This window comes from Somniosus microcephalus, chromosome 34, assembly GCF_052327205.1.
Source record: "Somniosus microcephalus isolate GS21.2 chromosome 34, FLI_Smic_1.0, whole genome shotgun sequence".
NCBI classification, from domain to species: domain Eukaryota; kingdom Metazoa; phylum Chordata; class Chondrichthyes; order Squaliformes; family Somniosidae; genus Somniosus; species Somniosus microcephalus.
The window spans coordinates 19,543,432-19,566,293 of record NC_141020.1 but is presented as its reverse complement, the minus strand read 5'-3'; the positions used below and the strand labels follow the sequence as shown (position 1 = coordinate 19,566,293).

At 39.4% G+C, this 22,862-nt stretch overlaps 1 protein-coding gene across 11 annotated transcripts in view; it reads left to right on the top strand.

Annotated features, from left to right (window-relative positions):
• The window catches only part of LOC147096861 (ryanodine receptor 1-like), a 461,451-nt gene that overhangs the window by 60,716 nt on the left and 377,873 nt on the right, over nucleotides 1-22,862 (top strand). For all 11 annotated transcript variants that reach the window (XM_085973559.1, XM_085973551.1, XM_085973560.1 and 8 more), the window contains 6 exons: nucleotides 11,485-11,559; nucleotides 12,627-12,705; nucleotides 13,641-13,753; nucleotides 14,609-14,708; nucleotides 19,212-19,308; nucleotides 22,008-22,082. In XM_085973559.1, the coding sequence (XP_085829685.1) occupies nucleotides 11,485-11,559; nucleotides 12,627-12,705; nucleotides 13,641-13,753; nucleotides 14,609-14,708; nucleotides 19,212-19,308; nucleotides 22,008-22,082 (539 nt within the window). Of the gene's footprint in view, nucleotides 1-11,484; nucleotides 11,560-12,626; nucleotides 12,706-13,640; nucleotides 13,754-14,608; nucleotides 14,709-19,211; nucleotides 19,309-22,007; nucleotides 22,083-22,862 lie in introns of those variants that run through there.

Sequence of the window (22,862 nt, the reverse complement as noted above, 5' to 3'; positions counted from 1 at the left end):
GAGAGTAACTAAAGGCTTTTATTAACAAAAGAATGAAGGTCTGCCTCGAGTGGTCGACCGGTCCAGAAATACAAAGGGCTGGGGAGCAGTGACCTTTATACTAGGACTTGTGGGAGGAGTCAGCCGAGGCATGTCCAGGCATGTACACAGTGGAATACAAACAGTGGTTTACCACAGGCAGTCCAGAACCCGACATTCAGTAAAGACTGATACAAAAGCAAACTATTGTGGGTGCTGGAAATCTGAAATAAAAACAGAAAATGCTGGAAATACTTAGCACGTCAGGCAGCATCTGTGGAAAGAGAAACAGAGTTAGCATTTCAGGTGGATGAGTGCTGCACTGTCGGAGGTGCCGTCTTTCAGATGAGACGTTAAACCGAGGCCCCGTCTGCTCTCTCAGGTGGACGTAAAAGATCCCATGGAACTATTTCAAAGAAGAGCAGGGGAGTTCTCCCTGGTGCTCTGGCTAATATTTATCCCTCAACCAACATAACAAACAGATTATCTGGTCATTATCACATTGCTGTTTGTGGGAGCTTGCTGTGCGCAAATTGGCTGCCGCGTTTCCCACATTACAACAGTGACCACACTTCAAAAGTACTCATTGACTGTAAAGCGCTTTGAGACGTCTGGTGGTCGTGAAAGGCGCTATATAAATGCAAGTCTTTCTTTTCTTTCCTCGGAACTTCTCGAACAAGGCTGGTCCACACTTTTACCTTTGCTCCTGTTACGTGTCATTGATTAACTCACTGAATGTCGTCAAAAGCCTACTGGACATCGAGTTTGTCAATCTCCCAATATGATTAGCAACGTAATTTATTTTCTACGTTAAAGGTGCTATATAGAACAAGTTGTTGTTGCAGTAGAATCATATGCATTCTTTGAATGATATCCATCCTGTAAACTCTACAGCCACATCTTTCTGTCCCACAGGCTTTGCAGGTGTACAGTTTTGAGGGGAGGGGGAGATTATTATTAAATGGCTGGTTAGTTTCAGCTTAGCCTCCGATCAAAATGAACTTTTGCAATTACATATGTCCTAGACCTTCATTGTGGGAGTCCTTGTCTAATTGCCTGTCTGCAATGTCATGACAATATTTTATGTGTGTGCTCAGTACGTGCTAACTTACCAAACTAAGCTATATTCCTACGATGTGAAGACCGCCATTGCAGGTAAGCAATTTGCCTGTGTATTTAATAACTCTATACAGTAACTACAAAGTTTGAAATTAATCAATCGCAAACTACTGCGGACGCTGGAAATGTGAAACAACAACAGAAAATGCTGGAAACACTCAGTAGGTCAGGCAGCATTTTCTGTTGAAATTAATCAGCTTAGGTAATCCTGCTGAATTTGCCTTTGCTAATTGAACAGTTATGACTGTGTTTACTGGCAAACGTTCAGTATTTTTCAGGTCATTATTCTTAGCTGATTTTTTTTTTGAAATTTGCATTTTCCTGGATAGAAACTTAAATTTCATTGAAGTCTTTTTGAGTTTTTCATTCAGCATGCTGAATACATTCCATAGTCATCAATTCATGCTTATATGTCAAGTCGCTGCTAGTTAACCCTTTCATTTTAATTGTGTGGTTTCATGTAAAGTTTGACTGCGTCCAGTTACTTGTAGGTTCTTGGCTATTCACATTAGACGTGTCAGTGAAACCATTAAACTGGTAATAAGTGATGTAGTCCACAGGTAGCTACTTTCTGAAATTGTGCGGGCTTGATCAACAGAGGGAGCCCCCAGCAGATAGTAGACATTGGTGGAGAGGTTCCCACACTTGGTCTGATACCAAACTTTTAAGCTTATGCTTAGTTTCCTGAAGGTGCACGTGTAGATAAGACTCACATGTTTTCTTTTTAAAAATGAGATATTCTTGGGGAAAATGTTGGCAGCATAGGTCCTGTTTGCCTGCTGGACCTGAAGCCCTGACTCAGGCTGGTCTTCTGACTTTAACTGAAGTTAAGTAATTAATTCTGCTCGACATTCAAGTGCTGAACATCCAGATTAAATTGGTTATCCTAAGAAAAGTCAATTAAAAACACTTATTTACGCTTTAGCTGTTTTTTTGCAGAACTAAGCCCCTTCTGCCATGAAAATTCTTACTTTGACGGTACATATAGTTCACTTTAGTTGGTAATCTCATTATTCCCTGACACAATTCATTTGCTTGGTGTTGAAAACAATTGACTGCATTACAAGATGTGTTCACAAACTTCATACCTAATAAAATTATTTTCAACAGCTATCCCTGAATAAATAAAATGCTTCTTGCATCATAGGCCACACTTCTGAGTCTCTCAGTCTTCATGGGTAACACAGCTACTGTGCTGCCCTTTTGGAGTCCAAATTCAAATTGGATCCATTTCTGTTGTGGCTTTCCGACAACTCCTCGCTCTTCCATCAGCAAACCAGAATTCAACTTTGATCCAAATAAACGTGGTCAACAATTTTCTGACTTTCGTGGGCATAACACAATGGGTACAAAAATGTCCGAGTCTTCTGATATTAGTTGGTTGATATTTGTAGGGTACATTTTTGAATTATGGCATACACACAGGATCAAAATATGTACAAAGATACTTGAAAGGTTCAGGTCACATACAAGTAACCCAGATGTATACACAAGTGGTATGTTTTACTTCACTGCAAGACCCTGATGCTGTACATTTGGATATCTGCAAGTAACTGTATGTTGCACTAGCAGGACTACGTTATGACCGATTTATCTGGAATCACAAGTTTTATACTGCTCTAGTTCTGATTAGAGATGTCACCGTTAAAGAGTATGTTATGGTAACTGCAGTGCATGTCATCTTTGGTTTTTTTTTACAGCAAACTACATTTAGTAAAATATTTATGAAGGCGGTTCGAAATAAAAACATTTTTTGGGTCAATACTGTGGCTTCACCACTTGCAGCAGTTAACAGGAAATAAATTTCCCTAGTTTCCAGTGATTAACTAGCCAACAATCTAAAATATCCAATGACCATTGTGTCACTATTACCACTATTTTTGGCCATCAGATATTATACTTCACCAGATTTAAGTTAATTGGACATATTGTAATATCTGCTTTGTTCTAGATCACTGTGTCATCATCATAGTTGCCGTTGGCCACTGGTATAGTGGAGTGGGGTGGGGGTCAGTCCAGGAAGTGGTGCAAATTGAAAATAATATACTTTTTCTGCTTTTCATTTTTTATCCACTATGCAAGCCTCTTGATCTGGACAAATGGGTATGTTTGTGTGTCTGTACTGCTCTGTGGTTTTGTTGCTGTGCCCCTTATTTAAACCATTTTAAATCCCTTTTATAGGTGATTAGCAGTCAGTGCATGAGCTCTAACACATTTCACTTCACTCATAAAGGCCCTGTTCATACCTTACACAAAGATCTCATTTCATTGCGACGATAGCAAAATACTGCAGATGCTGGAAATCCGAAATAACAACAGAAAATGCTGGAAAAACTCAGCAGGTCAGGCAACATCCGTGGAAGCTCAATGTAAACTCGAGGAACAGCACCTCCATCTTCTGATTAGGCACTTTGCAGCCTTCCGGACTCAATATCGAGTTCAACAATTTCAGATCATAACCTCGGCCCCTATTACTTTTTTACTTATAATTTTTCCACCCCTTTGTTTTGGGTCTTCCTTTCCCCCCACCCCCCCCTCCTTTCCTTTTGTTTCTCTCTCCCACCTGGCAGCTGTCTCTTACCTGCCAGTACAATTCACACCTAATCTCAGCTGCCTTTTGTCTCCACGGGCCTATTACCATCTCGTCTGGCTTCGAATACCTTTTATTGTCTCATTTACTTCTTTTGTTTGATCGCAGCCCTGCCTTCGATCTATTTTCTTTCCAGTTTTGAAGAAGGGTTTCGACCCGAAACGTCAACTCAAATTTCTCTCCATGGATGTTGCCTGACCTGCTGAGTTTTTCCAGCATTTTCTGTTGTTATTTCTCATTTCATTGCACTCATTTTACCACAATATGTTAAATCATTACTTTCCTCTGAAGTCCTTTTTTAAATTGGTGTCAATGTTAACTAAGAACTCGATATTTCACAGGAAAACTGATTTACTTCAGGTTGTTATTCTTCGTAGTTTCAAGAAAAGAGGTAAAATCTCAGAATTCAGAACCCACAAAGAACAATTTCTTAACCTATTACCTCAGTTTATTTTATAATCATAATTATCTTGACCTTTATCTATTTTATGTGCAGATTTTGTTTGATTTTCTCTGCTATTCATTCCACTACATTTCTCATCTTTGCTACCACTGAAAGAAGAATATCACTTGACAAAGCAAAGGGTGCTTTACTGAGGTCGGGAATGATAATGGAATATCTGGTAATGTACTATACTTGATTGGAAGCAAAGTTACTAGTAGGGTTTCTTCCACCTTTTTTTTCCAACAAATATCTTGATACTTTCATGAGACTTTGGAAAGAGGATGGTCACTCTGGGGAAAGTAATTTCAATGTATAGTACTACCCACAACAAAGAAGGTATTTTGCTACATCTTCTCCCTGAGAGGAGATATTTATATTACTGCAAGTTGGGAAAAAAGCTGGAGATCCTCATGACTACGATCTGTCCAGATGTATTTAGCAGATTCCTATTCATTTAGCTGCTGTTGAACTCAGACATTTGCATTCGCTCCACACCTGGATCAGACTCCTGGATGCCAATCCTGGTGTTCAAACGTATGTCAGAGGTTCAGTATTTGTTTGCATATTGTCCTACCTGCTACAAAGCCATACTATATTTGAACAGGTACCTTCTGGTCTGGGGATCTTTTTGATTTGAACAACTCTAAGCCTCTCTTCTCAAGGATGAAATGTTTTTATTTATTTTCCTCCTTAACTTTGCAGTCTTATTTTCTTCTCTCATCCCTCCTTTCCTGAAGATGGAACTCATTGTCGGCATCAGTGGCCCTCTGGTACTTTACCATATAGACAATGGGCTGTTCAGTTGTGGGTGCTGTCAAGCCTGATTGTACCTTTACCTGTTACCTACACTCTAACAATTGATGCAAAAGAGTTTCAGGAATTCCATTATTTTGTTCCTTTTTTCCCTTCCTAGTCTGCAATGCTGCGATAAATGACAGAACCTTCACTGCTGTCCAGGCCAAAATTGACTACCTAGCATAGACTAGGGATTGAACCTGGGACCTTCAGATACAGTTGGATAAAGCAAAGCCATTTTTGAGACACAAATCAGGCTGTTGGTTAGTAATACATATGGCATCAGTACATATCTTCCAGTTTGAGTCTTGAAGGAATGGGGTTGAGCTTGTAATTGTCTCCTCTTCTTAGCATAGATTTTCCATGTAATACATTACATAAGAACATAAGAAATAGGAGCATACGCCTCCTCGAGCCTGCTCCGCCATACGGCCCCTCGAGCCTGCTCCGCCATACGGCCCCTCGAGCCTGCTCCGCCATACGGCCCCTCAAGCCTGCTCCGCCATACGGCCCCTCGAGCCTGCTCCGCCTTACGGCCCCTCGAGCCTGCTCCGCCATTCAATAAGATCACGGCTGATCTTCTACCTCATCTCCACTTTCCCGCTCGATCCCCATATCCCTTAATTCTCTTGGTGTCCAAAAATATATTGCTCTCAGTCTTGAACACAATCAACGATTCAGCTTCCATAGCTTTGAGGTAGAGAATTCCAAAGATTCACAATCCTGAGTGAAGAAGTTTCTCTCCATCTCAGTCCTAAATGGCTGACCCCTTACCTGAGACTATGACCTGTAGTTCTAGACTCTCTCTAACCAGGGGAAACAGCCTCTTGGCATCTACCCTGAAAAGCCCTCGAAGAATTTTATACGTTTCAAAGAGATCACCTCATTCTTCTAAACACCAGAGAGTATCGGCCCATTCTACTCAATCTCTCCTCATAGGACAGCCCTCTCATCCCAGGAATCAATCTAGTGAACCTGTTGCACCCCCTCTAAGGCAAGTATTTCCTTCCTTGGGTAAGGAGATCAAAACTGCACAGTACTCCAGGTGTGGTCTCACCAAAGCCCTGTATAGTTGCATTGAAGTAGAGGCTGCCTCTGTAGCTGGTGGACCCAATACCAACTATTCTTTTCTGTGTTTACTCTCTTGTGACCAGTGTCTTGGTTTTTTAGCAGTTCTTTCATGATTACCCTGGGAGGGTAGGCTCAAGAGGAAAGCAGTATTAGCTCTGGCATTTTAATCACAGAAGCAATAGGAATCATTTATTATAAATTTCTTGCATATCAACTCTGAAACAAAATTGACCAATAGATAGAATACTGTATTTAACAACTATCTTTATCACATATTCTTGGCTCTCAAGTTATAGATGTTCATGTTTGCCCTCTTTCAAAGTCAGGTTCTGCATCATTTTTAACTGTACATTGAAAATACTTCTATTCCCCTACAACGAATGATGTTCCTCTTTAACACCACATCTCCATGACCATGGGAGAAAGCGACGATGCTAATCAGAAGCTTGAACTCACTAAATTTAGATAAGAGAATAATGAATGCCTTCCATAAAATGTATTCCCTCATTTGTTTAATTCAATTTATGCCCTGAACTACTTTGACATTTAGATACTGCTGGTTTGTTACTGAACTTCTAAAAAAAAATTAACTGTTGACATTTTTGGGAGCAGAAAGCACATTCACACTATATTGTGAGCGCACACTTTTTTTTTTACTGAACACTTTTTTAAAATGTTTTTTAGACCAATTTTTTTCTCTTGCTATCCAACTATGACAATGAGACATCACCACACGTTAAACAACACTGTAGTTGGCTGAACAGGGCCACTTTTCCTCCCCAGTGTTACAACCCTTTAGTAGGCCAAAGTACAGTACACACCACGTAAAAGCAGATGCTGGTATAAGCACATTTTAAATGCATTGTACAGCTGTATGCCATAGCACTCGAAGGCAGACACCATCTCTACAGCCAAATGCATGACCTTTTATGGCTGCTCTACCTATCTAAAATACAACTTGTGTAACTTGCAATAGACACAAAAATGTTAACACTAAGACATCTGTAAGCTGCACAGTAGAAGATATGAAATGGTTTTAACTGGTGTGTACTGTATTTTCCCTGTTTATTTGTTTTGTGGTGATTTTTATAATGTTTTACCTGGTAGCTAAAGGGTTACTTAGCTAATACAGATTACTAAAGTTGAAATAACATTGATTTAAATGTGAAATGGTTGTTATTATGATCTGATAACACCACTATTTGTAAAATGGAGGTGTCTACATTGTTAATCAGGTAGGTAATTTGCATCATTATTGTTTTATCACCGCTCCGTAGTTGAAATCATAAACTGTAATCATAATTAAAACTGTATTCTCTCTCGATTTTGAAACCATTTTATTGCTGTTTGCATTCACTGTAGATCACTTCCAGTCTGTTATGACTTTGGTACTTTGCAAACCTGTTTAAAAAGAAAAGTATGAATATTTTGAAGGGCATAGGTAATGTCAGTGAGAAACTCTACAATTGGAATATAGTACAAATGCAGCTTTTTATGTATCTTTGTATTGTTGTATAATCTCTTTTTATCATAATTCCCACAGAAATATAGTGCCATAGTAAGTAGATTCATGTGTTACTCTAAGAGGTAAACCTTATTAGGGACTAAATAAAATAAAATTACTAGGCCAGTTGTACCTAAAATGTCAATAAATATAACTTTCTATTAGCAATAAAGTCAGCAGTTTTTGGCAGCCCGTTTTACATCCCACCTGATTTTATTTTCTAGTAAAGTAAACAGAAAAGAAAATCGGACAAGGTTTAAAACGGGCTGCCAATGCGCTATCTCCCATTTTACACTGTCGAATTTCACCCCGATATGTTTTAAAATGATGTGTCCACGTAGAATTTTGCATTAGACGGATACCTCTGGAAAATTCAGGACAGTATTTAAACTGATTGAAATATTGTACACAAAAATAGCACCCTACCAGAATGGTAAAATGAAACGCACAGGGTTTGATAGTACATGAGGCTAAATAAAGCTTGCTAGCTTATAACAGAAAACTTTGAAGACACAGCATATTCTTCCAGAGTGGTAGTATTGACAGGAGTTCAAATGACATTTCGGTAGGAATGGCTAGTGCAGTGCACTGTCCTTTATAGCTGTAGACCCTGGATTCAGCCCATACTGATGGGATGCAATTCTCCCCCTCCTGTTGATTAAGTCTTATGAAATAAGTTTGGCCAGTTTCAATCCTGTTCCTTGAATGAAGGCCAACCAATGTGACAGTCCTCTTCTTTTTCATGCTTAATTGTAGCTGTTCTAAAGAATTTGTCCTAAGCAGGGATTCAGAAAAGCTGAGTGTTTCATTTCGATTCTAATATTTTCGTGGGTCTACAATTCTCTCAATGGATGAAGAATTGGTTTTAGCAATGTAACTATGAGAGGCCATCACAGGAACATTGTTTTCCTGTCATCACAACCAAATCAGACCCACACAATGTTCCCCGTAAGCTGCACTGCCTCCTGCGCGGCCTGCCTCACCCAATGCGCGGCCCGCCTCACCCAATGCGCGGCCCATTCAAATTTTTGCGCATGCGCGGTATCCACGATGTAAAAGCCGGTGAGCGTCCTGCGCGGGACCTTGCCGATGATTGCGCAGCTTAGCGGAAACTGGTCCTAATGTAAAAGTGCCTCTATTCAAACTCCAGATTATGAGCTCGTGTTGTACGCTGTAGGGCTGATTTTAGGAAGACAAGGGAAGAGGGGGGGGGGTGTGGGGGGAAGGAGCCATGCCCACATGCCATGCATATCGGAAATCGCAGGTATGCTGCCCATGATTCTACGGCTCCCAGCTGGTGGCACACATTCCTAAAAGCAATCCTATTCTGTTTGCAAGTCTGTTCAGAGCAATTTCTTTGAAAGTCTATTTCCCTCATGTACCCAATTGTAGATCATATAGCATTACACAAAGCCCTTGTGAAAAATGTCGAGAGCCAATGTTATCTTACAAAATAAAACTTGCTACTTAGAAAAATTCACACTTTTTATAATTGAACTGTACAAAAGTATTTGAAGCACAATAAGCAAATTAATTATAGCTCATGGGGTTTTTCATTCTAGAATCTAAACAATTCCCTATTTGTTTTGTAATTAATCCCATGTACGTCATCATGGGCCCTATTTTAACATAGTTATGCCCATAGGCCAGCATAGATTGAGGATACATCAAGCCATTTTATTACACCATTAAGCTGCCTTTGCTTCTGTTACTCTGTATGCAAAAAATGCTGACATCAGGAAGGCTATGATCAGAAACTATCAGCCAGAATTTGTGTCTGGCAGATTGCTGAGCACTTTCATAGTTTAACGGAGAACTACTGTTAATGTTTTTAAAAAAAAAAATATGAAAATACATCCACTTCATACCTCATCTATATGTGCTTGTCATTGTTTTCTTCATGACTCCAGAAACATTTGAATATGTCTGAATTTTGCGTTAATCTTTTATCCTTCCTATGTTCAAACTCCACCTACGGTAGGATATTAACATTCATCCACTAATGATCTGTAAAGGGAGTTTCTTAAAAGGGCGTGTTGCCAGGTGATTTGGCTTGGTGGTTGCAGGCAATATCCTACTGTACGTTGGGCTTGAACATTAATTGAAGAATGAGGAAGACCATACCAAAGGTAGGTAATCTATAATTTCTCTCTCCTACTGAATAACGCCTCCTGCTTATGGTGTGCCTGGTCAAAATCCAGGTGCGCTATTTGAAACTAAAATGTCATATTCGGCAGATGTGCCACATTCACATTGCTGAATCTCAGCATGAAATCTCCACAGTTGGAATATTTCTTTTTCTGCATGTCACTGCTGCCTTTCTTGTTGATGTGTTGTGTTCTATGATGTAAACATACGATACAAAGTTGTATTTTAGAAATGGAAATGGAGGAGTTATTTTCATGACAGACTCGGCCTTCAGCTTGCCACACCTCAATCCTGTAATTTCTCCCTGACACGAGTTTACAGGACGATTGAGCCATTTATTGAGCTGAAGGCTCAGTTTTAATAGATTCAAGTTCTGTATTGACCTCTGATTATCCATATAAACAACAATGGTCATTTTGCTTTCAAGTACATCTGGTACTCTTTACATTCTTTTGGATTTCATTCCTTTTTCGTTCTGTTTCTATCTTTTTTTGTTTTTTTACCTCGTAACCTTATGATCTGAGTAATGTTATAAATTATGGTTTGTAAATTGGGTAGGATAATTAGAAGAAGTTTTATTTAATTTTAACTTTACTATGATTAACAAAGTATGTCTTCAGACTAAGCGTCTATGTTGTAAAACATGAACTGGATGAATATTTCAGTGCATTAGGAGTGTGGAACAAATTGACTGTTAATTAAATTTGAAGTAATTCAAACAAACTTTACTCATATATACACTTCAAAGATTGTTTTTCAAAAACACACTTGCATCTTTCATGAACTGAAATTGTTATTACAATGCATGACACAAATGGAATAGTGTGCCATGGGACAACAATTACCCTTTTATCAATATAAATGATATGCCAGAGACCTACGTGGGCTGCACACCACTGTTTCTTGTCCACGTTCAGATAGAAAATACCACACTGTCAGGCCATTGTGATCAGGCTAAAAGCAACAGTTAAAGTTTATTTGCAAATAAATAAAGCAAGTATAATATATGAACTGAAAAATAGAGTCCAAAATCTTTTCAGGTTCTTTTCAGAATCATCTCACTGAATCTCAGAATGAACATTACCTGACGAGGATGTGCATGGAGCCCCTTCCAAAGCCTCCGTGTGGAAAGAAGCAGTCAAACGGAACTAAAAACTCTACGATTGTCCCACAGTTCTTCTGGGCTTCCAAAGACAGAGTTCCTTTGAGACCTAGATCAAAGTGACTCTTAATAGTCAGACAATCAAGATATTAATAACACTCAACTAGACAGGGCATGAATAAGAGCCAATAGACAGTCTCGAGTTGTTTCCTCTGCATAAAACAGTGTATATTGGAATTGTGATTGGTATAAGAGTCCTTTGCTGGCCTAAGGCATTTTGTCCTCTCACCAATTGGCAACCTTGTATACATGAACATTTCAAGGCCATGTGGTAGCTTCGGATGCAGTTAATTTATGTATGCAGACAACAATGGCACTGAGAGGACCCAGCTCGCTAGATGGCTCTTCTATCTCTGTCTGCTCCAAGCCCCCAAACATGTAGATGCCTATTTCTCTAGACAGCTTGGTATATTCTTTATCCCAGGCATCAAGTCAGTGGGATTTTTAAAAATTCAGTTACCTGGATCCTAATCGTTAAATTACGGTAGCTTTTATCTAAAGTCACATCAACAAATAAAAAGCTGTTTTGTTGCAGTGTATATATTAGGTTTAATTCTTTTCACTGGTATGTTAGTTTAGTATGTCAAGTGTTCATTTATGAAACTGATAATGTTTGCCCTTTTTATGTGCAGTCTTCTCAGGGAGGAGGCCATAGAACCCTTTTGTATGGCCATGCAATTCTACTCCGGCATTCCCACAGTGGCATGGTAAGTAATGGGAATTTGGGCAATCTTTTTTTTTAAGTTACATTTTATCCTTTTTTTTAATCATCCCTAAAAGGCTTTGCCTTTGTCTAAACAATGCTTGCAAAAGGCTTAGTGAAATGCCTTGCTATCAGTTGGTGGGAAGAAAAACCTAGTGCCATGTCATTTTTCAGCAAACCTTAACATTTCACTTTTCAAAATATTTTCAAGACTGCAATGTGAAGCAATCAGTGTACGTTTGCTAAGCATTACTGTTTAGACCTCCTTAAAAATCAACCGGTCTTTTAGCTGGCCTATCCTAGTAGGAAATAGAAAATGCACTAAAGTCTGACCTCATCTGCTAGAAATTTTTCTACTAGTATTAGGGGCATCAGTCAATAAATTATTGTAGAATTGTAATAACATTTATGGAAAATATAAAATATATATGACATTTCCTAAAGTATTTTTACTGAAGCTTGTGAGATAGATTTGAAGGGAGCATTCTCCCCCAAGGGTGAGGTCATTTGTTTAAACACCACAAATCTTGTGTCTGCCTACATTTATAATGGAACTGTCTATGTAAACTCCTCATGCTGCAATCACACCGTTCTTCCAGTGGTGGTGCTGTCACATCTCAGTTTTGCTGCTCTGCTTGAATTGCAGACAAACTCCGATGCTCCAACCAATGCTACTTCCGTGCCTCCCAAATTGCTGTCAGCGTTTCTATTGAACTCTGAATAGTAATATCAAATAAAAGTATTATATAGATTAACTACAGAATGGATTACTTTAAAATGCAAACTGAATTATGTTTGCCCTGGTCCAATTATTTCCTTCCCTCTAACCCTGTTTCACCTGAGGATGACACTTGGTGTTGACTCAGCTACGTGTGTGTATGTATACATGTATGTAACATTGTACAGTGGTTTTTAGAACTCTTGCCCCATTTGTGTGGCTACAGTTCTACCTCAAGTTCTGTTCATAGGGTTATAACTAAAGCGCTTATAATGAGTGGCTGTAATTTTAGACTTAAATTTTCTGTATTTCAATGATAGTAGTCATAACCCTTACCATCATTTTACTTCCAGTATTTATGTTGTTTGACAACCTCAAGGTCTATGACAGACAAATTATCCTTTGACGTTGGACTGCAAGAAGATGCTTCAGGTATTTTTGAAGAAGAGTGATGTTTTAATTGGTTGGCTATGCCTGTTTTATATATGAACGGGAAGAATTTCTGTGGAGGCTGGTTCCCCAGTCTCCCACCATAACTTTGGCAGAAGATCAGCGGAAACCCTGGAGAAATGTTGTAAACAGCAGTGTCTCTGGGGTTTCTGCAGTCTCTTATCGAAGTTACGGTGGGAGATTGGGAGAATCCCAGTGGAAATTACTGGCATAGGTGTTTATTTTCAAAGAAGGAAGGGAAAAAGGAAAAAAATCCTGGATTAGACCTAAAGCTTTGCTGTCAAAAAATATACTGGTAATGTGGCTTCCTAAGCAAAGCATAATTTACAGATTTTTTTTGTGATAAATCACAAAGTTTCACACCTGAAAGACATTGATCTTCTATTAATAGTGAGGTCTGCATACCCTTGTGTATAATGTATGTGTGTGGCCATGTTTACTCATTATAAAGGGGGCATTAGTAGGGAGCATACCTTTTTGTTATGAATCTTATGATCTATGAAGAAAGACTCATGAAATAACACTGGATGGCCAGCTGGTGGCGCCGTCCAAGGAGTATAAATACTCGGGCGTGGGCCCAGCTATCCCAGGACATTTTGTAAACAGGAACTAGTGAAAGATAACTAGACCTCCATGTTTTGAAACAAGTTGATTAAAGCCTTGCTTTATACTCAAACCAAGTGCGTAGTGAGTTTTATTATGTCACCTTTAACTAGTTTACTCTTAATATCTCAGACCGAAAATAGACAAGGGCGGGGAGGGAGGAGTGTGAAGATTTCTGTTTTTGTTTAAAGTCTAAAAAAGGCTGGGAGTTGAGCTTATTCATCTATTAAAATTTTCAAAATGTTCAATTAATAAGTTGTAAAAATACAAGAGAATTGCCACCATGAAACTAGTTACTGATGTGATATGTGCAGGAGAAGCTTGCTGGTGGACCATTCATCCAGCCTCCAAACAGAGGTCCGAGGGTGAGAAAGTACGCGTAGGTGATGACCTCATCCTCGTTAGTGTTTCCTCTGAGAGGTATCTGGTGAGTATATGCTATTCTAATCCTGTACAGAATTCAATGGCAAGTAAACTGGGACACTGGCAGCAATGTCCTATTTGTTCGGAGTGTAAAGTAGAAATGGCTGAACAGAGTGGTGGAACTTTGAGGTATGTGGTCATATGTGTAAGAAACATATAGAGGAACTAAGCTGGAAAACGATGCTTTGATCCCCAGCAGTGTTCAGGACAGTGGTTTAAAAGTTTCATTTTTTTTCTTAAATAACTAAATTTTACAGTGAATAACATTGTAATGCTACTTATATGTATATACAGTAATGTAGTAGTTAGACAACTAGGAGCTGCCAAACAACTTCTTAGTTTACCTGTTCTTTGGATACTGCATATCTAGCCCAGCTATCCACTGGTAGCAGTAAAATAATACTGAACATAATATTAAAATACATTCAGCTTATTATAAAAGTGTATATATTTTACAATACAGGCTATTATAAAGTAGTTACTGTTTGTTGATTCTTCAAATACGCAAACACTGACTATTTGAAATCTGAACTGAATGCAGCAATTAATTGCAAGAACATTTATAATTCCTATGTCACTATTTTAAGGTATTGGAAGTGTAAAACTAATTAATTGAATTAGTGCAATTCTTCTCACTTGCTTTCAATAGATTGTGAAGCAACTATCTTTATAGTAATTCCAACTACAATATTTATAACATTGTAAATGTAAATTGCAGAGCACCGAAGGTGCATTGCTTATTACCAGGGTTGCTCAATATGAAAAATAGTTCCCCTCTCTTGACTGAAGTGTCCCGTGGTGCATACCATAAAAAACATGATGCTGATAATTTCTCTAAGTATCTCCTCTTTTCTCCCAGCATTTGTCTTATGCCAGTGGAGATTTACAAGTGGATGCCTCCTTCATGCAGACACTTTGGAACATGAACCCGATCTGTTCAGGCTGTGAGCTAGCTGAAGGTCAGTAATAAAAACATAAGAACGTAAGAATTAGGAGCAGGAGTCGGCCATACGGCCCCTCGAGCCTGCTCCACCATACGGCCCCTCGAACCTGCCCCACCATTCAATAAGATCATGGCTGATCATCGACCTCCGCTCCACTTTCCTGCCCGATCTCCATATCCCTTGATTTCCCCTAGAGTCCAAAAATCTATCGATCTCAGCCTTGAATATACTCAGACTCAACATCCACAGCCCTCTGGGGCAGAGAATTCCAAAGATTCACAACCCTCCGAGTGAAGAAATTCCTCCTCATCTCAGTCTTAAATGGCCGACTCCTTATCCTGAGACTATGCCCCCTAGTTCTAGACACTCCAGCCAGGGGAAACAACCTCTCAGCATCTACCCTGTCAATCCCCTTCAGAATCTTGTATGTTTCAATGAGATCGCCTCTCATTCTTCTAAACTCCCGAGAATAGAGGCCCATTCTACACAATCTCTCATCATAGGACAGCCCAATCATCCCAGGTATCAATCTAGTGAACCTTCGTGGCACCGCCTCCAAGGCAAGTATATCCTTCCTTGGATAAGGAGACCAAAACTATGCACAGTACTCCAGGTGTGGTCTCACCAAGGCCCTGTACAACTGTAGCAAGACTTCCTTACTCTTATACTCCACCCCCCCCTTGTAATGAAATGTAACATGTCGTCAGTTACTGAACTAAATTGTTAGCTTAAGGTAGATAGAAACATACTTGAGATTAATGTTTTAAACCAACGGTCCCTATTGTTACCAAGCCAACAAGCTTGTTCTATTTTTTTTGGTAGAACACAAGAACTAAACACAATTTGATGGGCAATGCAGTGGAGAAAATGTTTTGTCTTGGCCTCTGCAAAATGGAATATAGATAAGTCAACAATGGAAGAAATGTCCTTGAAACTATTTTTTACTCTGGATTTTTAACGACTTCATGTGCTAATCATTGTGCTTGGAAGCACTTGGATTATATAATGTTTTGCAAGCAAATATCACAACCCAGCCCAGTGTTGAGTGGTATTATTTATTCTGACTTAAGGAGCCAGTGCTACTTGGAGAATTTTTGACTGCCAACACGAGAATGGCTTTGTTGAAAGTGCTGGCTAAATTAGGGACAGTACAGCTGTTGAGTTAGTTGACAGTGCTGAAATTATAGAGTTTAAATCCACCCACGTTGAGGTTATAGTGGGAATCGTGACTGTGCTTAAGGATTATTACTGAATGCATATGGAAGTTTTGTTCAGTTGCATTTCCAAACACCTGTTCACACTATTCATAAATAAGAAAAGTACTTCTCATGACAGTATAACATTTGCTGATGAATCCAAGCTGTATGACCAGGCACCAGCTATATGCAGATTGATGCTAATCAAAAGGGTCTGAACAATTAAGCAAATTCACAAATGATAAAATGATTTTAATGTGAATAAATGTGAGGTAAGCTCAAAACTAGTGCATAACTTGAAGGGGTATCTTTTAGCAAAGGTGGAAAAGAATTTGAGAGTACAGGAAACTTTCTGATATCCGGCACTGACTGGACCGAGCTGGTGCCGTCCCATCAAAAGTGCCGGACATACCAGCGTTAATGTTGAGAGATACGGAACTGAAAAGCTCCGTGTGAATCAACAAACCCTGTACAGCTTCAAAACAGTCAGCTGCAGCTGCAAGCGTCTCTAGCTGAAGCTGTTGCTCTAGCTACAGACCTTGCAGTGCCTGACTGGGGGAAAAAAAAAAGCAACGAGAACTAAAAAAAACTTAATAGAAAACGGCTCCTGATTTTTGCCGTTAGATCGAGTATTCTGGACATATAACCTCCGGATAAACCAAAGTCTCCTGTAATTATTGAACATTCACTGAAAGTATCAGGGCAATATAAAACCAGGAGAGTCAATGTAAAACCATAGAGAGTCAGCTGTGGCTCAGTTGGTAGCACCCTCGCCTCTGAGTCAAAAGGTTGTGGGTTCAAGTCCCACTTCAGGGACTTGAGCACAAAAATCTCCCGTGCAGTGCTGAGGAAGTGCTGCACTGTCAGAAGTCCTGTGATGATGAGATGTTCAACCGAGGCCCTGTCTGCGCTCTCAAGTGGACGTAAAAGATCCCATGGCATTATTTCGAAGAAGAGCAGGGGAGTTATCCCCAGTGTCCTGGCCAATATTTATCCCTCAATCAAACACAACAAAAACAATATTTATTCCTCAATCAACATCACTAAAACAGATTATCTGGTCATTATCACATTGCTGTGTGCAAATTGGCTGCCCCGTTTCCCACATTACAACAGTAACTACACTTTAAAAAAAAAAAAAAAAAGTACTTCATTAGCTGTAAAGTGCTTTGAGACGTCTGGTGGTCGTGAAAGGCGCTATAGAAATGCAAGCCTTCCTTTATTTCATGAACATCAATGCCAATTGGGAACCAAGAAGCATCTCAGTGCAGTTGATTGTAACCAAAACAGACATTTTAATGTGGTCCTATTTAGAATGGTGTAATTATATTTACAATATTGAATGCAGTTTTGGATATCCTACTTTTGAAAGAATACTGATGACCTAGATAGAGCTCAGGGAAGAGCAGTAGAGATGATTGTGAGACTTAGCGCTGTAAATTATGAAAAGAGATTCAGAAGCTGAACATCTTTCATTAGAGAAAAGGGAAGGTTGAGATCGCACACAATCCAGACCTTTAAACCGCTGAGAGTATGTGACAAAAATTGAGTATTTTTCTCTGTAGATTTCTTAGCTTAAAAAACAGGTTGTTTAAGAATGATACAATCTTCAAAATGGCTTCTATAAATGTAAGCTGCAGGACAGACTTTTGTTCTTTTGGCTCTACAAGAAATATATAAGGAAAAAGCCAATGTGAGCACCTGGGTAAACAGTCACCCTGGTGTACTTGACTGTATATCAAAGGTTTTTATGGCTGTAAAGATACAAAAACTTCACTGTACCAGTTAGAAATGATTTTGCCTTGCTGGAACAGATGCAAAGGCAACCTCAGCTCCATTGGTTGGATGCCGATGTCATTTTGAGAAAGACTAATTAGTAGGGGTCGGGTGTCTACTCCTGTTGCAGAAAACATTTCTCCATCTTTTGGAGAAACATTTGCAAAGCTAATGAAAAGACGTCGACTGAGAAGTTTGTCTATCATGAACTGGCTCAATGATGTTGAGTTTTTTTGAATTGACTTCAATAACTCGCTATTCAAAATCTCCAGTTGGGAACACTTTCTCCAGTGCGACCTAGGGGATCATCAAAACAATTTTTGTTAGAGGATTCTGCAAAATGACACCTGGGCAGCCCTGGATTCTGATTAGGAGGTGTCTAAGCCAGGAAAGATTTCAACTAGCAGCGTGCAATTGTGTCCTTGGTCAGTACTTATTTCCTGGATCAGAATCCAAGACCACAGATACCGATCTATAAGATACCTTACGTAGTTACATAGAAACATAGAAGATAGGAGCAGGAGTAGGCCATTCGGCCCTTCGAGCCTGCTCCGCCATTCAACGAGATCATGGCTGATCATCCAAACCCTAGCACCTGGTCCCTACACCGACAGCCATCCCACCCAAGCCCTATCCCCGTAACCCAGCGTATTTAATCCCCCTAACACTAATGGTCAATTTATCCAGCAAGGCAAAATCATTTCTAACTGGTACAGTGAAGTTTTTGTATCTTTACAGCCATAAAAACCTTTGATATACAGTCAAGTACACCAGGGTGACTGTTTACCCAGGTGCTCACATCATTTAGTAAATAACTGTGCTGATTTGATTGGCTTTTTCCTTATATATTTCTTGTAGAGCCAAAAGAACAAAAGTCTGTCCTGCAGCTTACATTTATAGAAGCCATTTTGAAGATTGTATCATTCTTAAACAACCTGTTTTTAAGCTAAGAAATCTACAGAGAAAAATACTCAATTTTTGTCACATACTCTCAGCGGTTTAAAGGTCTGGATTGTGTGCAATCTCAACCTTCCTTTTTCTCTAATGAAAGATGTTCAGCTTCTGAATCTCTTTTCATAATTTACAGCGCTAAGTCTCACAATCATCTCTACTGCTCTTCCCTGAGCTCTATCTAGGTCATCAGTATTCTTTCAAATCGACCCCATAAGTGTTAATTGATTTAGTTATTTCTTAACCAGAATTCACTTGCTGCTTGATGATATTAGTAATGTAACAAAGCTAATTTATTGACGTACTAGAATTTACAGATTTTGAGTCAGCAAAATGTTAAAGCTTTAGCCACCATTTTGGATCAAAGGCACAGAATACAGTCCGGATGCATGAGGTAGAAATAGACTGAAACCTGAGCTTTAAAGCTTTGAACCACGTCAAAAATGATCAAGCCTTTAACACTTCCTCATAAACTAATTCACCCGTAAATACTGTACTTGGAAGAGGAGAGATACGTTGAAATGGCAGTTTGATATATTTCAGAGGAGTTTATGGATGTTCCTTCAAGTTTATGGTGTTTTCTTTATATCTAAAGGTTTCCTGACTGGTGGACATGTTCTGCGCCTCTTTCATGGCCACATGGATGAGTGTCTCACAGTATCAGCATTTGATCAGGGTGAAGATCAACGCAGGTCAGTTTATCAATCTAGCATATTTCACTCTTGTTAAAGGTTCTATTTTCAGCTGTAAGGTTTCTGTTTCTTGAGATCAATAAAAGTATCTGTTTTTAAAAAAAAAAAAAAAAATTAAAAATTTCAGAGGCCTTGGCTAACAAAGTCATTTGGTGTGGCACTGAGCCATACTGCAGGTCAATCGCAGGTTTATGTTCAGCTACCCACTCTGAGCTAGGGGTGCTACAATTGACCAGCAGTACCTCCAGGCTAGGGAGAGGGAAGATTGGGTCCAACTTCTGTATCTGCTTACTGTTCTGTGACCTCCTGCAGCAAACTATGTGCATGTGTGTGAAGGGCAAGTGAGGCCTGGGTTGAAATAATCACTCCACAGCCAAATAGCTTGCTTACTGGCTTACACGTGAAGAACGGTCACTTAGCACCTGTAGTACTGCATCCCAGCATGATGCCACCATTTTCAAGGATAAGGATGGAAAATCAGATGGAAGAAATAAACTTTTTTTCAGAAACCTTGGAATATTCCATTATACAGGAAACTCTCGTTTAAACGGCACCTAAATATCCGGAATTCTCTATTAACTGGCAAAATTCTCACTCCGAAAACAACACCTCAATAACCGGAAATGTTGCCGAGTCCGAGCCTCCCGCGGTGGCCGAGTTAGTCAGTGGGGGTAGTTCTCCAAACTGCCACTACTCGGCTTCTTGGCGCTGTCGGAAGTCCGCACACCTCCAATAACGGGAGTCCGACTCTCCCGTGCTGCCGGTAGTCTCTTCCGATCCGCCATTTTTCAGTTTACTGTATAAGTTTTGTTTTACTGTTAAGTAATTAAAGAGTTATGGATTACCCTCAACTGGCAGTACTGTACTTAATCAAGCATCTTCCACCATCCATTTAACACAACATTCTGTAGGCGAGTACCCAATTACTGTATACTGAACATTTCTTGATTTTTTTTGTTTTTGTTTGTTAAAAATAGCCTCGGTAGATAACCCTCTCCATCAACCGGCAACACGCCGGTCCCGTTGGTGCCGGATACCAAAGAGTTTCCTGTGTATTTTTTTTAAATGGGTTTGCATTTGTTGTAATATACTTAAGATAATTGATTCATTGCTGTTTGAGCAACTCAGCTTGTTAATGAGGTCTTGTTTTTGATGTAGGAGCAATATCTTATGGTAACAGAATATACAGAATGAGAAAAACTAGCATGCTGCCTTGATTGATGTTTCAGAGCATTATGAAACATTACTGGTGTTTGAGAATGGGAGAGAATTGAAAATAATGCCAAATCTGGCTGCCTCTGCTTTGTTGATAGCTTGGTCTTGACATTCTCCGAGTTTTATTAAGCACAGCTGTTACAGATATTACCTTTAAAACTGAAACTAATAGCCTTGCCACGTAGACTACGGAAATAATTCGAGCACGCTCAGCAGAAATTTGATTTCGCTGCTGATTTGAGTCTTGCTGCTCAGTGACGAGCAGTATTCATACACCTGTTGTCACTGGTAGCTACCCCATCCCAAGATAAGGTTAATCAGTTCAATATGGCAGGTGGTAACAGGCACTCTTGTATAAAATATTAGACTGTTGGGTAAAAATTCAGCCCTTCAAAGTGTGTTGCTTGACCCCACCAACATGTCTGAGGAGGCTTGACCTAACCTAAGTTGTCTCTTTTTTTATAAGCATATGCTCGAGCAGTTTAGAAACACAATAAAAGGCTGTAATGTATTTTATTTTTTTCACCTTCCTTTCCTTTGGTCTCCCAGTGACATGCACCACCACAATGGCAAAATTAGGAAAGTGATCTTTTCATAGGCCTTTAAATTGTCACTAGGACACTGGGAATTGCATAAAGAGTGTGTTACGATCACTTTTCCGACATTTTCCTTTCTTCTTGCTAGAATATGTCTGTTCTGTGTGATGTGCCTCAATAAATCCGAGACTCAATGTTAGCGAAACAAAACAAGGCTTTTATTGACTTAGAAGGTAACACACAGAGGAGAATGTATCTTCCATCCAGAGGTCTGCCGTACTGGATGTGCTGCAGGCTGGGCCAGCTTACATAGGAGCCAGGTATGGGCGGAGCCCTACACACAGTACAATACAATGGAAATGAAACTGAAACCAACCACAGTCACAGGCAGAGAAATACTGATGAGTGATGAATGGAATATTTCATCACACTGTGCTCATTTCCTCCAGTATTGACAGAACTCACTCCTTGGGAAATTGTGGACACAAATTTGAGCAATTGATAAAGTAGCTGATGAGGATATGTAGTCTTAGGGCTCCCGCACAGATGATGCAGTTGCCGCATTTGTTTTTCTGGCTGCTGCCTACAGGAACATTATACCTTTATGTACAGACATAGGTTTGCAATATTTTACTTACTTTGCTTCAGTTTGTGCAAAAAGAAAATTAAAGCTGTGATTTCAAAGTACGATCACAGAGTATGAAGACAAAGGAAAGATACTAGAAAAATAAAGTGCATTGATCGAAGTTGGAGCAAGAACAAGTTCTCATAATTATCTGACAATTGATCGTTACCAGATCAACAAAGCCTACTCAACAACCCCAACTAAAAAAAAAAGCTACCTCTTGAAATCCCTTAGAAAAATACCAAACTTTGTCAGTCATATTGCATGTTTTCATTATGTGAATACATTGAATTCTGAATCCGTATCCTTTTTATGCCCTGTAGGTTGGTTCACTATGAGGGTGGTGCAGTGTGCAGCCATGCGAGGTCCTTGTGGAGACTGGAGCCACTGCGCATCAGGTAATGAGATTGGGCCTGGCTTGCAGAAGTGACAGTATAGGTTCCACATCATTTTAGGGGAATAATCTAAACTTGGAAAAGCTTGTATAATTAGATTAACAGCGAAGAGTAGAAACATGTAGCAATCAATAAAATAGATACAGAACTCTAACTTGAATGACCTTTTCTTGAAGTCTTTCAATAATTTTACAAATTGTAGAGAATATACTAGCTAAATTAACCAGGAAAACATTTTTTAAATGAATACCTAATGAGCACAAATACCAACTATATTTGGTTCGTTGGTCATTTTTATTCTGACTTACTGTCTTAAAATGACAATGTTAAGGTTTAGACAATGCCAATGTAGGTTCAATATGTTTCAAGCCAATTGACTAATAAGACCCATTGAGTCAATTATTACTGGCAGCGGAAGGAGATTCAGTTAACTGAAGCCCAGCTGAATATTTTGTTGCATTGATGCATATTCCATCAGCAAGGTAATTCACATTTGGACATTCAGCAATGCTAACAGATGATTCAAGTCCCATTATGCGAAAATACTAATCCAGGTATATGCCATTCTGACAAAGTTATGAACTTACTAGGACTTCCACCATCTACAAGGCACAAGTCAGGAGTGTGATGGAATACTCTCCACTCTCCTGGATAAGTGCAGCTGCAACACATCCAGGACAAAGCAGCCCCGCTTGATCGGCACCCCATCCACCACCTTAAACATTCACTCCCTCCACTACCGGCACACCGTGGCTGCAGTGTGTACCATCTACAAGATGCACT